General features: G+C 48.8%; 6 protein-coding genes across 6 annotated transcripts; 3 read left to right on the top strand and 3 right to left on the bottom strand.

The window, feature by feature from the left end:
* Positions 1-931: 931 nt before the first annotated feature.
* On the bottom strand, positions 932-3,001 carry L228DRAFT_240616 (cryptochrome; the record flags this gene model as incomplete). The annotated part of the gene is made up of 2 exons (XM_018331264.1): positions 932-2,426; positions 2,481-3,001. The coding sequence occupies 2 exons, from the start codon at positions 2,999-3,001 to the stop codon at positions 932-934; spliced, it is 2,016 nt and encodes a 671-aa protein (XP_018186447.1).
* Positions 3,002-3,766: 765 nt separating this feature from the next.
* On the bottom strand, positions 3,767-5,647 carry L228DRAFT_253895 (glutamate decarboxylase; the record flags this gene model as incomplete). Its single annotated transcript, XM_018333788.1, has 5 exons — positions 3,767-4,035; positions 4,087-4,613; positions 4,676-5,278; positions 5,345-5,577; positions 5,630-5,647. 5 exons carry the CDS (start codon positions 5,645-5,647, stop codon positions 3,767-3,769), a joined length of 1,650 nt encoding a protein of 549 aa, XP_018186448.1.
* A 967-nt stretch (positions 5,648-6,614) lies between these two features.
* L228DRAFT_262760 (FAS1 domain-containing protein) lies at positions 6,615-8,732 on the top strand. The gene is made up of 3 exons (XM_018334442.1): positions 6,615-7,690; positions 7,769-8,134; positions 8,206-8,732. Exons 1-3 carry the CDS (start codon positions 6,857-6,859, stop codon positions 8,467-8,469), a joined length of 1,464 nt encoding a protein of 487 aa, XP_018186449.1. The 5' UTR covers positions 6,615-6,856; the 3' UTR covers positions 8,470-8,732.
* Positions 8,733-9,195: 463 nt separating this feature from the next.
* On the bottom strand, positions 9,196-9,810 carry L228DRAFT_202294 (hypothetical protein; the record flags this gene model as incomplete). The annotated part of the gene is made up of 2 exons (XM_018329642.1): positions 9,196-9,380; positions 9,444-9,810. Coding segments are annotated over 2 exons (552 nt in total), but the record flags the coding sequence as incomplete, so codon positions are not given.
* Positions 9,811-11,152: 1,342 nt separating this feature from the next.
* Positions 11,153-12,123, top strand: L228DRAFT_249728 (Redoxin). Its single transcript, XM_018333152.1, has 5 exons — positions 11,153-11,207; positions 11,260-11,372; positions 11,436-11,599; positions 11,662-11,802; positions 11,862-12,123. The coding sequence occupies exons 1-5, from the start codon at positions 11,158-11,160 to the stop codon at positions 11,895-11,897; spliced, it is 504 nt and encodes a 167-aa protein (XP_018186451.1). The 5' UTR covers positions 11,153-11,157; the 3' UTR covers positions 11,898-12,123.
* Positions 12,124-12,736: 613 nt separating this feature from the next.
* L228DRAFT_181553 (hypothetical protein) lies at positions 12,737-16,414 on the top strand. Its single transcript, XM_018329571.1, has 2 exons — positions 12,737-13,054; positions 13,129-16,414. Exons 1-2 carry the CDS (start codon positions 12,893-12,895, stop codon positions 16,342-16,344), a joined length of 3,378 nt encoding a protein of 1,125 aa, XP_018186452.1. The 5' UTR covers positions 12,737-12,892; the 3' UTR covers positions 16,345-16,414.
* Positions 16,415-17,257: the final 843 nt, after the last annotated feature.

Raw genomic sequence — 17,257 nt, forward strand, 5'->3', positions numbered from 1 at the left:
CTTAACAAGAGTATTTAGAGAAGATTTTGGAAAGAGTTATAGCTCCAGAGATGAAAGAATTATCAAGGAAACATAACAAATCCTTTATACTCCAAGAAGACAATGATGGATTTCATGGAACAAGGAGTCTTCATAATCTAGTCAGAGCATTTAAGGAATCTCAAGGAATTCTCTACTTTAATAACTAGCCTGCACACTCTCTAGATCTTAATGTTATTGAGAATATATAGAGGATCCTTAAATAGTGGGTTAAACAGTAGAAGCCTCAAACTCCTCAACAGCTACAGGAGGCAATTATAATAGAGTAGGACAAAATCACCTACAAAGAAATCAATCAATATATTAAGCAGATGCCACAACACATCACTGAATGTATAGATAGAAAGGGGCTTCAGACCCGGTATTAGATGGAATTTAATCCCAAGATCATTGGCATCATCTCTCAATGTGATCCCATGTACCTAACCAACTTTCGCAAGTCACCCCCCGACCGGAGGGGCGCAACGACTTTTTCCTTCGAGCCTTGGTTGAGGCTCCCAAGCGGCACCCTAAGTACCACTCTCGATTCGAGAGGTCACCCCGACCGAGAGGGGCGCAACGACTTTTTCCTTCAACCCTTGTTCGGATATTTTTACGCCGACCCCGAACCTCGTTGGCCTGAACAGTGATATCCCTACGACAGCCGGGACTGGAGAATAAGCCACTTCTACCCTTGATTGTGACATTTGCAATAATATGCACTTTACCCATGATTCATATTGTCAGAGAAGATGGAGAAAATTAGATAAGGTTAGTTATTAAATATCTGGTATACAAATACGTGGTTTTCTCCTACAAGGAGGAGCCTGAGCTAAAAACTTATATTAATGGCCGCAATAATAATTGGGGTATTAATATCAAAATACACTTGAAATGGAGACGTTGCTCTGGATCAAGCAATAGCCTCTTCCAAAGTCGCGGCATTATCCATTCGCCCCATATTTTGCTTGCGGCGCGGGGTTTCATCAGTTGTATGTCCCTTTGAACCGCCACGTCCACCGCCTCGACCTCTGCTCCTACCCCTGCCCCTGCCCCTTGCCCGCCCCCATCCTCTTCCACGACGATGATTGCTGCTCCCTCTGCTAGTACCTTGGGCTTCTTCAGCAGCATTCGCTTCATCATTCAGGTCATTCCTTCCTTGCCCTTCCTGCTGACGATTGCGGTTGCCACTCGCGAAGGTTCCGGAACCTTTAGACGGCTTGCTAACATAAAAGTCAATACGCTTCAGTGGATTTTCCACCCATTCGACTCCCTCCAGTCCCAAAGCTTTTCGCTGATCCACAGGAAGCCTCCATGCTTGGAACACAGCTAAAGGATCCTCAACATCTCTCAGTTCAGGCACCCATGTTTTCACGTACTCCCCTTGCGGATCGTAGTCAAAGGCCTGTTTAATGGGGTTAAACACGCGACCTTCACCTCGCGGGTCATTCCCCACGCCGGCATTATATTGCCAGTTCCCCCAGTTGCTGCTGACATCATAATCGACAAGTTGTGTCTCATACCATTCAGCACCTAGGCGCCAGTCAATCCGAAGATGCTTGGCTAAGAAGCTCGCAACATTTTGACGAGCCCGATTTGAGGTGTAGCCCGTCAGATACAGTTCACGCATGCTTGCGTCAATGAGACCTGTTCCGGATCGGCCCTCGAGAAAGCGCTGCAGAGCCTCAGCGGCATCAACGGCGCTGTTGCTATGGCGTCTCTTGTTTTTCCTTTCGGCACCATCAACGTATTTCCAGGGGACAGACTTGCCGTGCCGGAAGCCGTCAATATGAAATAATCGTGCGCCAAACTTGCGTGTGCACAGCCGCATATAATCACGCCAAAGGAGTTCGAACCGGACAGCGGCAGTGCCTTTGTTTTCACCATTGCCATAGCCAATGGCGTCACTGCCGAGAGCGCTCGAACCGTCTTCAAATTCTAGAAGGTACTCATGGACCTGTCTCGCGGTGATGCAGCCCAATGCTAGCCATGCGGCAAGTTTCGTGCTGAAATCTTCGCCCAAGAGGCCATTGCGTGTGTCCTTGTAAGCGCTCATGCTCCCGGAAGTTACGAGGTGCTTGATGCGCTCATGACCTGCTTTTTCACCACCGCTGAAGGGAAAGGCTGAATTTGCGCCATTCGGCCATTTCGGTGGATGTTCGAGCTCGTCGTCATTATGGAGAGGTTTCTCAAGTGCTGCTATGAGATTTTCAAGCGAGGATGGCTGAACAAAAGGCGATGATTGCGGGGGGATTGAGTCTGGCAGCGGGAGCAATTGTGACGGCGGCGGGACAGATTTTCTAGGAGCCTCACGAAGCGGCTCAACCATCTTTCGGTATGAAGTAAACACATCCGGCAATTCTTTCGGATCTTGGAATGGTATATCTCGACTGGGCCCCAAATCAATACTAATTTCTTTTCGTACGTAAAAGATAAAAATGTAAGTGGCTGACAAAACTTACTCATCAATGAAATATTTCTCATCCTTCCAAAGTTGGAATTCTTTACCCTCTGCCTCAACCACGGTTCGCACATTTTCCTCGTCCTGCTTCTCCTCCCAACCTTCCTCCTCTGTCATCCAAACGGCGGACACCTCCCCATCAAGTGTTTTGTATGCCTCTAGCATATCCTTGATAACTTCACTTGTTACGCCCACGCGAATTTCCAGTCCGCTGCCGACTTTCTCCAAGGAACTCTTCGTATCCCATACGCTTTCGGCGAGGAATTTAACACGATGGTGTCCTGTTCTCCAGAAGCCACCGACCTTCGATCGAGCTTCTGCATAGGGAGAGTCTGTTGTGCCTGGGGATAGGAAGCCCGATACTTCAACTTGCTGAGCTGGAAATACATAAAGAGGTAGTAGATGAGTAAAAGAAGCATTCTGGGAAGATCGAAGAACGCGAGAGACTTCGTGCAATATTGGATTATCAGCCAATCGCAAATCACGACGAAGGACATAAATCAAGATTCGAGATGAAGTCATGCTGTTGAGACATTCAAAATGTGAATATATTGTAACAATCCACCCAATTTCTCAGAAACAAATTGCAAAGGGGCTAATAGCGACAAGAATCCATCGCCTGAAAATATAAAAACCATGAAAAAATGTAAAAAGAAAACAGGGTCATGACTGAAAGCATTTATGGGGGACGAGCAACAGTATGGCAAAAATTGAACAAAGTGCCAATGGTTTAGGTGCGCCATGGTCGGGTCTAAGCCCAATGGGCAGAAATATCGTGAATTGCCCTGAGTATCGAAACATAGCCTACAATTGAATTGGGCCCCGCGGCGGTGCAGATCGAGGACATTGGGAGAGGGAAAGATTGCCGGTCCAGAAAAAGTCATGAACTCATGACGCAGAAACTCGTCTCATACGAGTTTAGTCGCGATCGGCAAAGAAAGGGCCCAAACGTTTAAACGCCCAAACGCCGCCTAGTTCGGAACCACCGGGGCGTCATGATCGGCGCGATCAGCGAGTCTCTCTCCGATTGACAGCTCCAAAACTCTGGAGACCGATGCCCAATGCTCCGGGATGTGCCATTTATTTCCAGTGGCTGTTGTGGCTGATTCTTGATCATCACATTATCTCCCGCTGCGAAACATCCATTTACGCAAAATATGACATTCAAAGATTTACACAAATAGCCAGTGACCAAACGCCGACCCTCATTAAATACTTTTTCCCCCAATGAATGAACTCGTAATAATTCTCGACCACGGTTTGGCTTTCCCCGTTTACCCGATATTTCTAGCAGACGCCACGATGGATTCCCTCATGAGGGGGATGCTTAGCCTCATGACGATTCTTGTGACGGAGACCACGGCTCGCGAGTTGCTTTTCTATCGACGATGAAGAAGGCTGGTAGGCGGCGAGATCGACAGGGTCCGTAGTCATCAACGTCTCTGTCACGTCGCAAATGTCACGAATCAGCCGCTCCACGAGGTCCAGAGCCATGCTCTCCCGAACAACAACGCGCAAGATTTCGGTCTTCTCTTCCTTGGGAGGAAGGGGATAATCTGCTCCTTGTTAGTCCCATAGACAATAAAGCACTCTTACTCATGACTTACTGGGGACAATGTATTGCTTGCCCCGGAGCAGGCCGCTGACACTGCTCTGTTTGATGTGAGGAAACCGTCGCTTAAAGTCGTCGGAAAAGCGGAAAGCTACTACCGGCAGTCCGGCATTGTACTCGGCACTTGTTTCGTTACCGGAGCCAAAGACAGCCTCTGCGGCTCCGAGAAACTTGTGTTGACCCTTCTTTCGGTGTATGTCACTTACACATACATACCAACCGGTTGCTTCAAGGCTCTTGCTCAACACCCGGGCATTGGAAAGACAGTTTTCCATGATACTTCTGAATCCTTCAAATCCGAGATGAATAAGGTTGTAGTACTGTGCAATCACCTGCGCTCCTGGACGAGAGAAGTTCAGAGTGTATGATTCCTCGGTGCCACCAAGATAATGCAGTTCAAAAATGAGATCATGGGGAAGGTATGACTCGTCTCGCCAGATAATCCAGCCTAACCCCGCGTAGACAAGGCCAAACTTGTGTCCAGAGGTGTTGATGGATTTGACTCGGGGAAGAGCGAAATTCCTGAAGATGATGAGGACATTTGTCTTCAAAGTTGGGGGGGGGAAGGGGTCTCAGTGGCTTACCATTTAGGTCCACCAGCTTTCGCATGGGTGAAAGGCGCAATGAAACCGCCGCTCGCAGCGTCAACGTGGATGGGGATGTCGATTCCCGTTTCTCTTTCGTAATCGTCGAGAATCGTAGCAATTTCAGCTACGGGCTCGTAATGACCAGTATAGGTGCTACCTAGAATGACAAAGACACCGATTGTGTTTTCGTCGATATTCTGTTTGACTAAATCCGGGTCCAGACGATAGTTGCTCTTTTCGCTGACGTCAAGGATCCTCGCTTCCACCTCAAAGTATCGGGCAAATTTCTCGAGAGCTACTTGCGCATTGGCGCCCATGATGATGTTTGGTTTAGAGGCATCTTTGCCTGCTGCTCGACGCTTCTCTTGCCAGCGACGCTTCATGGCCAAGCCACCGAGTTGGACGGCTTCGGATGAGCCAGTAGTAGCAGAACCGATGGCTTTCTCACCTTTCTGCGCTTCCCAGAGATTTGCAATAATGGAGATACAGCGTGCATGCATGTCCATCATGGCGGGATATTCATCGGCATCTGACAAGTTCTTGGAGATATTCTCTATCATCAGTTGTTGGGCATGATCCTCCATGTAAGTTCCGACGAAACTGTTGATACCCAACAAGTCAATACGATGTTGAGGATATACGACGGGTTATTCATAAAAGGTGTACCTAGCCAGATTCAAGGTTGGTCTTCCATCGAGATCGAGTTCATCTCTCAGCAGCTGGTGGACTGTGTCTGCCGGGGCACCCTCCCGAGGGATGCTGAATTTGGACAGTTCTTGACTACTGCCATAACGCGTAGAATACGGGGTAATGTGTGAAAAGGAGCGCTCCGAGGTTCCATGATGCGGCTGGCGAGGAGAGCTCTCCTGAAGACGCTTCAGGACTTCTTCAGGGTCGATCTAGTGCCAATCAGTATGTATTTTTGAGATTGGGAAATGTTAGAGCACCCACATGTCTTGCTAGAACCATTGCGGCGAATATTGCACAAAGCAGTAAGAGGAGCCCAAATCAAGTAAGTGGAATTGAAATTTGAATAATTCTTTGCGGATTAGGCGGTTAATAAATGGAACTGGAGGAGGGGAAATGCGAAGCAGAAAAGCAGGCTGCCACTGCCGTTGCCCAAGACCTTGATTACCCGGATGTTTTGGTGACGTTATGCTTGTCTAATTACCGTACGTTGTTAGGAGTCATGTAGGTACAACTCATAGTGGGGGTTTTAGCTGCATCGGTTATGAAGCGATAGCGGGGCTTCGTCCTGTAGATGACTTCTCACTGGCCGAGAGCGGGAATGCGGGGCCGAGAAAAACCAGGGGAATTCGGCTACTAAAAGAATCAAGCTTTGTCAAGCTCACGCCTGGGCCGTTTCAGTGGCCGAGGATCAGAAAGCGGTCCCAAGAAAGGACGTGAAGCAAAGAACAGGTCTTACCAAGCCGTGATAAATACATTGGAATAAGATATAGTTATCCATTTTCTGGTTGCCACAAATGGATTATTAAAGATTTCATTGATCAAATGTTGATAATCGATGCAGGGAGTGTACAAAATAGTCAATCTACCTTACTCTGTGGTCCTGAAGTGATGATTCAACTACAATCGTAGCCTTCAACGTCCTTGTCGTCGTTACAAGCAATTTGGGAGAGCTGACAATTTGATATCAAATATCCATGCCAATGAAGGTGTGATTGGTCTCTCCTCAAAAGCTCCAGTAGCTGAAGCATCTACCTGTAGGTAAGCACGTAGAAGAAAGGCGGCTATATTTGGTCACGGATAGAGCAATCCCGACATTCCGATTGTTTACTTTGCAATACCTCTCCGCCACACCATATGCCCTCCAAATTGAAAGTATCGCCATGTTCCCCGGGTGACGTACGCTGGGGGTTCCGGAAGGACCAACGTCTCACATCGTGTCGTCATTTACTGAATGCATCGCACCACAACAACACGAAGTCACTTTACCGCATGAATTTGCTGCAAGAGGACTTGTATGAGGGGGGAGAATTGCTTACCTCCTAGGCCACGCAAGCTATATGGATGCCTACAGATTCGAGAAATGCTTACTTTTGACTACGCTCTCGCATACTACCTGAGATAGTTCTTTAGAAAAGACTTTATTGAAGCTCATATTCTTTACACTGTGCCCTTCATCACTACTTCTTGATTTTGCTGCTAATCTTAGGTATGAAGTGGACTTTACTCCTGCCCTTGGCGGCCGTCACGACCGCCTTTGTGATTCCCGACGATGAAGTAGCAAATCAACTCGTCATTGAGCCGGAAAGACCCTCGACAGCCCTTCAGGACAAACTTCCACCGGCTGAGCAGCTGTTCGCCGGAGTCAAGTCAAAGTTGGAAGATATTGTGGAAGCCTCAAAGCAAACCGTCGATGATGTATTCTCGTGGGCGTTAGAAACCGGCCGAGACGCCCACAGCAAGGTTATCACATCGTCCTTGGATGCATTTGACCCGCAGTCATGGCTCGATTCGGATCTTGATACCCCTGAGGATGATGAAGACATTTGGGATTCTGACTTCGACTCATTCGGCGGCGGAGAGCATCCTCCTCACCATGATCCTCCACCACACCATCGCCCTCCTCCCCATCATAAACGTCCACACCATGGTCACCATAAGTCCAACCTCACAGTATATCAGCTCATCTCCAAGAGCAAATATACCACAAAGCTGGCAAAATTGATCAATGAATATGACGACCTTGTTGACCTCTTGAATGGCACGAAAGCAAACTATACCGTCTTTGCTCCCACCGACAAGGCCTTTGCCAAGATTCCCAAGTGTGCTCCGAAGCCTTCGAAGGAGCTTCTCAAGAAGATTCTCACCTATCACATCTCTGAAGAATTTTACCCGGCCGGTAGAGTTCTTGTGACAAGGACCATCCCGACATTGCACAAAGAAGCAGCATTGGGCAAAGAGCCTCTGCCGCAAAGACTGAGCACGAACATCGGTTTCAATGGACTGACTGTCAACTTCTACAGCCGTGTCGTAGCTGTAGATATTGTACGTTACTTTTACGTCAACTTCTTTTCCTTTCCCTTGAACGTCGTCTGTCCGTCCTAACATATAGAAAAACTATAGTTTGGAACCAATGGCGTGATCCACGGCATTGACAGCATCCTCCTTCTTCCACCTAAAGCCGCGGAAATTATCAACTTCCTGCCTGGTGAATTTAGTACGCTCGAGCTTGGGCTGGTAAAGACGGGTTTGCTCGAAAAGATAAACACGACGGAACACGAGGGCGGCACGCTCTTTGCGCCGTCCAACTGGGCATTCAAGAAGCTAGGACCCAAGATCAACGCCTTTCTCTTCAGTCAATATGGACTCAAGTATCTAAAGGCTTTGCTCGAGTATCATATTGTGCCCAAACATACCTTATACTCGGATGCGTACTACAGCCCAGACACTGAAGCACAGGGTCATCGCATCCCCAAGGGCCATTTCCATGTGCGTATACCCCACTATCAAAATATCTCTCAGGCGAGCTTCAAGACCAAAACGCTAATGGCTATAAAAAGGTTGATCTCCCAACTCTTCTCGAAGAGAGGTCGCTGAGTATCGATATTGGCCGCTTTGGACGTCTCATCACGATCAAAATCAACGGCTTTAGCAATGTTGCTGTCCAGAATGGCATTGCCAGGGACGGGGTAATTCATGTTGTCAGCAGCGTCATTATCCCGCCAAAGAAGCTGAGCGGCGGCAAAGTCGCCGAATGGCAAGGCGAAGAACTCACTGAAGATGACCTGAAAGAGAGACTCGAGCCATATGTCGACGAACTCTAGTTCTCGAATATCGAAGCATTCGGTGTTCCTCTGACGCTCATTTGATGAAACCACTTTTTGATCAAAGTTGCCTGACGAAGATACATGACGACCTTTACGACCACAAGTAGGGATTGCTAGCTCAAGTGGAAGCAAAGACCAAAAAATAGGTGAAACCCAAATGGCAAAATAAAAATTCAAAACGGCTAAATGTTGATGCTCGCGCTCGTTTCAGGTAGCTTGTTATCTTAGCTTAATGCAATATTTCTACTGGCAGCCTTCCCTAAAGCTTAAGCCAACATTCTTGAAAAGTACATCACTCTGTGTGTTTACGTAGATGTTCTCCTATTCAACAATCGACAAAAGTTCAATTCCTGCACCGTAACCCTGACCCTGATCGTGGAATTGCTTTTGAACAAGTCTCCCATGCTATATAACCTGCCTCATAGTAACACAAAACTCAATGACGCCATGTAATTATATGTAATTATATACAATATATATACTGCTGTAGGTATATGGCCAAAACACATCTCTCTAGATGCTACATGCCCTTGGAACCTGCCCAAAAAAAGAAAAGGTGATCAGATCCCAAGTTCAGTTGACCCTGTTCATTTTATCCCGCTCAGTTATCCCGTTCATTTTACCCTTTTATTGACAGGTTGGCAGTGAATATTCTTTCCAACGAATGATAGAAGTAAATCAGTCCGTCTAAAACCCGTCTTTGATCTCTCCGAGTTTGAATCCCTTGGGCACAACAAAGAGGCCTTTGGCCTCCACGCAGACACGCCCGTCAATGGTCTCGAGCGTGGCGTTCACCCAGGCTTTCCGGTCGGTTCGACTATCAGGGTGCACAGGGCCGGCTTTGATGACGTAGAAGCGGTTGACGAGTGTTGGTGCGCGGTATTGCAGTTCGAGGTTGGCTGTGACGGCTGCAGGATGGGGTATATGGGTTAGTTGAAAGGTGAAAGGTGAAGGATATCAGTCAAACGTACCCGTCCTGGCGGGCATGCTCTTCGCAGCAACCCGCCCTAAGCTCTCATCCAGCAACGTCGCCAACGCTCCGCCATGCGTGACGCCCGGCCAGCCGCCCAAGCCGCCGCCAATAAACACTACAGTGGTTGCTTCGCCTGTAGCCTCGTTCCAGAAGACGCGCTGCACGGGCAAGCCTCTTGTGCCAGCCATGGGGCCGGTCGTAAGCCTGTGCGCCCGATCCGCAGGATCCACAAACGCGCTGTATGCTTCCCATTCGCGACAGTACGGGTCGGCGCGCAACTGCTGGACAATGTCCAGCTTGTCCAGGTCGCCGACTAAACTGGCGATAAGGAGCTTGTCCTCGTGACTGTGTGGTAGCGGAAGCGGCGGCGGCAGGACGGAGAAGCGCACCATCTGGCCTGCTGTAAGGCCGAGCATGAGAAAGACGGCGGCATAGATTACGCGCCGGAGGTTGCGGCGGTCCTTTCGTTGCGGCGGCTTCTCGGGAGTTGGTGGAGGAGTGGGAGGAATAGGCGGAGGGGTTGAGTCGGATCCATTGGTGGAAGGGGAAGATGATGTTGCGGCGGTTTTGCTCGAATTGGGAGTGGTTTGAGCGGCAGGATGTGTTTCGATGGTGGTTGCATATGTTCGTAGTGTGCAAGACCCCGTAGAGCTGCGCATTGAGGAGATGCGCCCAAGTTGGGCGGATACGCGCGGAGAGGACCGCAGTTGGCGCAGCGTGGAGAGCATTTCAAGATGCGAGATTTGGAATATTTCCAGTTGACGGATGATAGTGTGAAAAAGAACGCTGAGATTGGTTCGTAATTATTAGAGTAGGGTTATTGTCATCTGTGGTTTATGTACATGATGATGGCGCAATTAATAAAAGTGAACGTTTATTGCTGATGTTTGTAAAGTTGGAATTATCTAGAGTCTAGTTAGAGCGCGGTATTTACCGAGATCTATGGTGTTTGCGGCATAACGCAGGAACGAAATGCGGAGCTGGCCCACAGGTTCAAGAGCTTTTGAATGGGAGAAATTTAGATGGAATGTTTTAATAAGTTATTTGAGGCATTCAAGCATACAGCTCGTTTTGGGGGAGCGTGAATCGTGTATAGAAACGTTTAGTTTGGAGTTGGCCGTACGAGATGCATACTCGTCCGACAGTCTAGAGGAGTGTGCAAATGATGTCAGACGGATGTAGCTCCGAATATCGGCGAAAGAGCCGCTCAGTAAGGATTATGCCTCTTGGGAGTATTGGAATAATGCGTGAAATGTTTCAATGTTAGTGTGATGCTCGGATTGGATGCGAGATCTCCATGAGCAGGAATGGCGGGGAATGGTTGTTTGTCAATTTGGGGTCGCAAGCTGTACGAGGGGCTTCGCGGGGCAGATTGGAATTTGGAATTTGGAATTAGGAATTAGGTAGTTAACTTACCGACGGTCAGCACTGGGTTTTGTGGCACTTATCTTACTGCATTGAGCTCTGATCTGATCGTTAATCTATATCACATCATCTCTGTACCATTACTTTTTTGATCAAGTGGACCCAGAGCACCTTGGTGAAACCCATATTACTTATACTGCGTCTATTTCTCGACTCATCTTTCGATACGCCCTTTCTTCCACACTCTATTTCCCCTCCCTTTTAAAGTAAACATCCCACAAACACCTCAGCTCACACTTCTCTTTCATCCTTCCACCCTCGACCAATTCTCATCCAAAATATCCAAAATGTCGGGCCTCAAAGTTGGTGAACAGTTCCCCCAGGACGTTGTCTTCTCGTAAGTTTTGCGATTTGTGCAGTCCATCTTTTTACGTCTGCTGACTTCTCAGTTACGTTCCTTACACTGAAGAGAAGTCCGACATCACTGCTTGCGGCATCCCCCAGAACTACAACGCAAGCAAGGAATTCGCCGGCAAGAAGGTCGTTCTCTTCTCTGTCCCTGGTAAGACATGAAATGAGCTCAGTTTCGCACTTTTGATGATCCATCCTCTGACCGTTTTCGTAGGTGCTTTCACGCCTGGCTGCTCTGCACGCCACCTGCCCGGTTACATTGAGCACCTCAAGGATTTCAAGAGCAAGGGCGTCGACATTGTCGCCGTCATTGCCTTCAACGACGCCTGGGTTATGAGCGCCTGGGGTAAGGCCAATGGCATCAAGGGAGACGACATTGTAAGTTCACTACTGCAACACGATTCAATATATGTACAGATAAGCTAATTTCTCCACTGTAGCTTTTCCTCTCCGACCCTGACGCCAAGTTCTCCTCGAGCATCGGCTGGACGGCTGGTCCCCGTACTGCCCGCTACGCTCTCGCTCTTGACAACAACAAGGTTATCTATGCTGAGAAAGAACCCGCTCCTGGCGAAGTCACGGTGAGTTATTCCGTCTGGAGATTCTATTTCCCCAACATCTTTTGCTCATATAACTGCAGGTCTCTGGCGCCGAGGCTGTCCTCGCCAAGCTCTAAATACCTTCTGTAAGACGCGTGGTACCACCCAACTCTGGAACAATTGAATGCGTACTCGAAGCTTCGCCTTTGTTCTACTCTTCATCGGATGCGGGGACCAGAGATAGAGGCTGCCATCACAAAGATACAATAGCTAGCTGATGATAGATGAGAATCATGAATTATAATTTAACGATCAACACGCAATCTTTAACCAGCTTTCTGCGGTGATGTTGGCGTTTGGGGTGTGGCAGTAACTATCACAGTTGCGTTTGAAGCTTTACGGTTAAGCTGATATGCTTTTGCTGAGGCGTCCTTTTACCTGAGTTGTCGCCAAGATGACGCGACGCGGGTGGGGTCATTTGGCTCGGTAAGCACGGTTGCGACGGCCCGTGGGCAAGTAGAGCCGCTCCAGTCAGGGCAGATACACGGCAGTATACCTACAACGACTACTTAGTATACCTAGAGGAGGTTTGTACTAGAAACCCTGAGCCACTAACTGGGACGGCTGTTTGATTGAGAAAGGGACTCGGAGGGGCTCCAACGCTTCACCTAAACCCAATCAGTTTTGGTCTCATGAACCTCCGACTCTGTAGGGGCTGAATTGTCAAGTGTTTTGGGTGTGACGCAGCTCCCCCAATGTGGCATGTTTCTGATTTCTTGATTTTCCTGTCTGTTATTATCTGCGGAAACCGACGCCACATTTATTTCGACGAGGGACACTTCATCACATCCTGCATTGTTGGTCTCGACTTATCGGTCCTTGGCCATGGTATCACAACTTAATGGCCGTAGGCACCGTTACTGCTATTTCCCTGGTTGAAATTGGGCCCTGAGATCTTCCAACCCTCCTTCCCCCTCATCACAACACCACAACACCACCCCCCCCCCAAAACCCCTAAAACCTTCCCATTCAAGCCTCCAATCTCGTGTGCACCTCGTCATGTTTGTCGCGAGACAAGTAATATTGTGCTGTCATTGTCGATTTCACCTTGCAAAGCTTAACCGCCGACACGATGCCTTTCTCCCTCGCTCGACGACCCAGGGCGAGCACGGATGAGGACTCGAGGAGTCGCTCTGATGATTCTGAAAAACCTCGACGTCGCAAGACCTTGCGCGATCTTCTCTTAAAGGGATCAGGGAAGAAGCAAGACGCGTCATCGGATGCGTCCAGCGATGTATGTATTGAAAACTGTAGACTATCTGTTTACCTTTACCCGATGGTGAACCTGTCGCTGAATATCAGCAATAGACATCAAGAGCATCTGCCACCTTCCCCAAACCAGAGAGCGCGCGGTCATCATGCAATGTAGACAAACCTCTTCCTGCGCCGCCGGATTCACATGAAGGAGTCCAGCCTGCACAACCCAACGCCATGTCTCCTGCAACCCCAGGCAAAATACAAAGAATTATGCATCCACTGAGCTGGGCAGACGTGCAGAACCTCTTCTCGGGCGCACCTCAATTCTGCATCAGTCGAATTCCACATCGTCAGCATCACCCGGTGGTAGTGTTCCCATGGAACCTGGAGCTTCAAGTGCGCGACGTAAGTGACTGCCTCAGGATACAACATCCGGCCCTAGCGGCGGCGACTCTGTCTCCCAATCTCCCAATTCCAGACTCATCGGCCAGACCTCACACCGGAAAATCTTCCGAGGCAGAAAATGATTATGGTTGGCGTGGAGGGTTCGACTCTGGCATCCACGAGCGACCATGCATGCTCAGCAGTCACGGCTCAGAACCTGGAACGGTGGGCTTCATTCATTTTCTCGAGATGGAGGTGGCAGACACGCTCCAGATTCCAGAAGCGCCCAGAAAGCGCAGTCATGCAGAAGATGAAGACACTGGACCAAAAGGGAGAGAGAACATCCACTGGAACGATTTCTTCCACCGCCGACAAGACAAGGGTGAAAAGGTTGGGATACGTAGCATCAACCTAAGCACCATTGTTGATCGCTTGCGCGAGCTGAGTGATCTATTTCATACTGTGGGAGACGATAAATTATACGGTGAAGTACTGGGGAAGCACACCCCCGAGCACCTCTACACTGATCTCTTCACGAGATTACTTTATCCTCCAAGCCGCGTGGGAGAGCTCGATGCAAACGATCCATACAGTCTGAAGGTACAAATTGGAGGGCTGATGAAGGTCCTAGGACTGCACGGGCTCTGGATTGATTTCAGCTCCGTCGAATGGCGGATCAAACTTGGTCAGATTCTCTGGACAAATTTCTCAGAGGAAAGCCATGAAGCTCTCAGCGTAGAGGCAGATTCGCCTGAACGTCACTGGCTGCTTCTTCAGATTCTCTTGTCTTGCGAGCTGCTGCTCCGTCTGGACGTGGTTGTAAAGGGCACAAATACTACGGTGCTGGAGGAGATGCATTTAACCAAGCACGAGATTCACCACTTCAATAAGCATCGGACACGAAAGATTGATTGGGATCTTATCCTCGCGAGACGTTTTCTGGTCAATGTCAAGGTGGTTCCGCATAAGATCAGCCCTCCACAACCGAAAATGGCCAGACCTGGATGGTTTTCGTCTTTGCTTCCTGACCACTCTTCATCCTCAAATGGGGGTATCGCACATTATCTTCATCCCAATAGCCATGATGAGAAGCACGATGTTTATCATGATGCGACCTTTTGGCCTCGTCATCCAGCAAGCCAGCTTTCTGGGCTCATTCATTTTGCCCGCAGCATTGAGTGGCCGAACATGGATGTTTTGGAAACAAAACTGACAGAAAAGTTTGAGGCTTCGCCACTGGCGAACCCTGACGCGACGCCCGGACACAGCATGGCAAGCACTCCTGCAGCGGCTACACCTGGATCGACAAGGACGACACAGAGTAGCTACTTTTCAGGAGCGCCAGTCAGGCCACTGCCACATCGTAAGCTAACTCAGCGCTCTCTACGTCTGTCCCCACATCCATCATCGCTTGATCCGGAGGCGGTCAACATGGGCGGCTGGCTCAGTAGATCATGGTTCACCGGCTTCATCTTACCGGGAGAAGCCATGTCGCATTTCTTGATTTCGACCCTGCTAGAAAACGATGGAGAAGCAGTTGAGAAATTGGGTGACTCTGCCAATCTGTATGGCGGCTTTGCCTATCAAGGCCGCAGTTTTTGGAGCAAAAGCTGCGTTGTGGGACGGGTGCTTGCGCCAATGGAAGGTACAAAGGAATGTGCATGGTGGTTGAGTCTTCCCATTGTTCCGCGTGGCTTCGAAGATGGATGGCTAGATATTGAAGCTATTCCGATGACGGGACACGGAAAAGCAAGAATCGAGGATGGCGAAATCGTTTCCAAATCCTCGCGGCTCCTTGGCATGGGCAGTCTCGACAGTGGGATCCTCCCGGGTGATTTCACCCTACCGATCGATCCTCATGCCGTACCTGGGCACTCTGAAAATATGGAAATCCGCTTCGAGGATTTAGCCCTGGACGCTGTTGATGAAAAAGAGTCAATGCTGGAAGGCGAAGAGGATGACGGGAACGAAGAGTCCAGTGACGGGGGCGAAGAACATGATGAAGAGGAAGGATCTGGACATTCCGAGGAAGTTACCACTGATGCGACAGAGCCGCCGCCCTTACGGACATATTCCGCTTGTATCAACTTCTCAATACACGACCTTTCGTCGTCTGGCGCCGATTCTACAGATGCCACGCCTCACAATGTTGCCCTGCGCCTTTCACACGATGTCTATTTCGTCACATCTTTTCCATGTCACTACTCACCGCATACGAAACTGATTAGTCCGCCCAGCACACCAGGTGGATCTTCCACAGTCCATCAAACAGACGGAGACAACCTGGCACGGTCCCAGTCAGCACCAGTACCCCCTCCAACATCTCCTTCGCCAGTCTCTATCCCGCCGGTTGAGCAGACGCCTGCTGCAACCGTTAAATCTCCTTTAGCGACACCGATACCTTCGTCACAAGTGCTGGTTGAGACTAGCAATAGTACTGCTTCAAATAATGTTACTTCTACCGCTCCTGCATCCCAATCTCTTCCTCAAACCTCGCAAGCTGGCACAGGCGCACTTGCAAACCTATCCGACTCACCATACCATACTCCTCATCATGCATCCTTCCGGCCACACCATCCGCTACTTCACCTGAATCATCGTCTACCGGTTCATCCCTTACATAATACTTACTCGTACGCTTTTATCTCGCTGTCAACTCTCCTGTCGTCTGATCTGTCCGAGATCAAGGCGGCAAAGCCATACTCACAGCAACAAGGCATGCTCGGAACTCCAGACCGGCCACGAGGCGAAAAGAACGAAAAGGCATTGCCGGTGACCAAAATCATTGATGCTCGTGGCCCCGCGACAAACGAAGTCTTTGCCCGAGCCTGGTGTGCCCATCATGGAGTTGGCGCAGTCATTGGCCGCAACGGACGTACCTGTCTTAGTTGCTGTGTACGCGAAGCCAATGCCCTCGGTCTAGAATTTGTCATTCGCGTCTAGTCCAGTTCAAATATGTCATCGTTGTGTCTTTTTCAGTTGAGACTGTCCAGCTGAGACGGTCCAGTTGAGAAGCACATACTAGCGTCGATTTTCCAACTGTCCTCTGCGAACACACCTTGATAATGTCATTAATTATCATTTCACGTTTCCACGACCTCTATGACCTTTTTCGAGCATGTCACGCATCTGATCCTAACAGTTGCTATCCTCGCAGACTTTGTCTCTTGGTTTCCCTTTTCTTCTCGAGATGTTGCCGTTTCGTCTCTCAGTTTTTCGTTTTGTCCCAATGTTTCCCCTTGTCTTCCTAATACCCCTAATATCCTGCCTCTAATATTAGTTGCCTCTTCGTCTACGACTCGTTTTGTCGCGATATTCCCCCTCTTGTAACCTGCAATTGACTCTTGTATTGCTTTATTCAGTACCATCCTCTTTGTATTCAGTATTATCTTCTTTGTGTTCGGTATTATCCTCTTTGTATTCGGTATTAATCATCCCTATTTGACTAGATTGTCTTATTTTTTTTCCCCACTCACTTTTCTCCTCCCCCTCTTTTCTTTCTCGTTTTTTTTTCCTCCTTCAAGTCCTACGTCCATTCTACATCCTCCCAAGCAATGCGCTTCTTATGACAGAGTCAATACCAATACCCCCTGCTAGTTAGTTTGTCTAGTCTAGTCTAGTCTCATCAAGTCTACTCAAGTCATATAAATTGAAGACAGTAATTCCTTGAACGATTCCATCAATTTTGAAATAATCAATCATTCGATTCACATTGCCTTCAATCACGACTGATTGATGCCATTCGTCGTTGGGGCGCGTTGTGCTCGTCTAGTATCCTGTATTGTCATCCTCATCCTGCTTCCTCATCTTGCATCCTCATCTTGCATCCTCATCTTGCATCCTCATCTTGCATCCT

The sequence above is a fragment of the Xylona heveae genome (assembly GCF_001619985.1).
Source record: "Xylona heveae TC161 unplaced genomic scaffold L228scaffold_9, whole genome shotgun sequence".
Lineage (NCBI taxonomy): Eukaryota > Fungi > Ascomycota > Xylonomycetes > Xylonales > Xylonaceae > Xylona > Xylona heveae.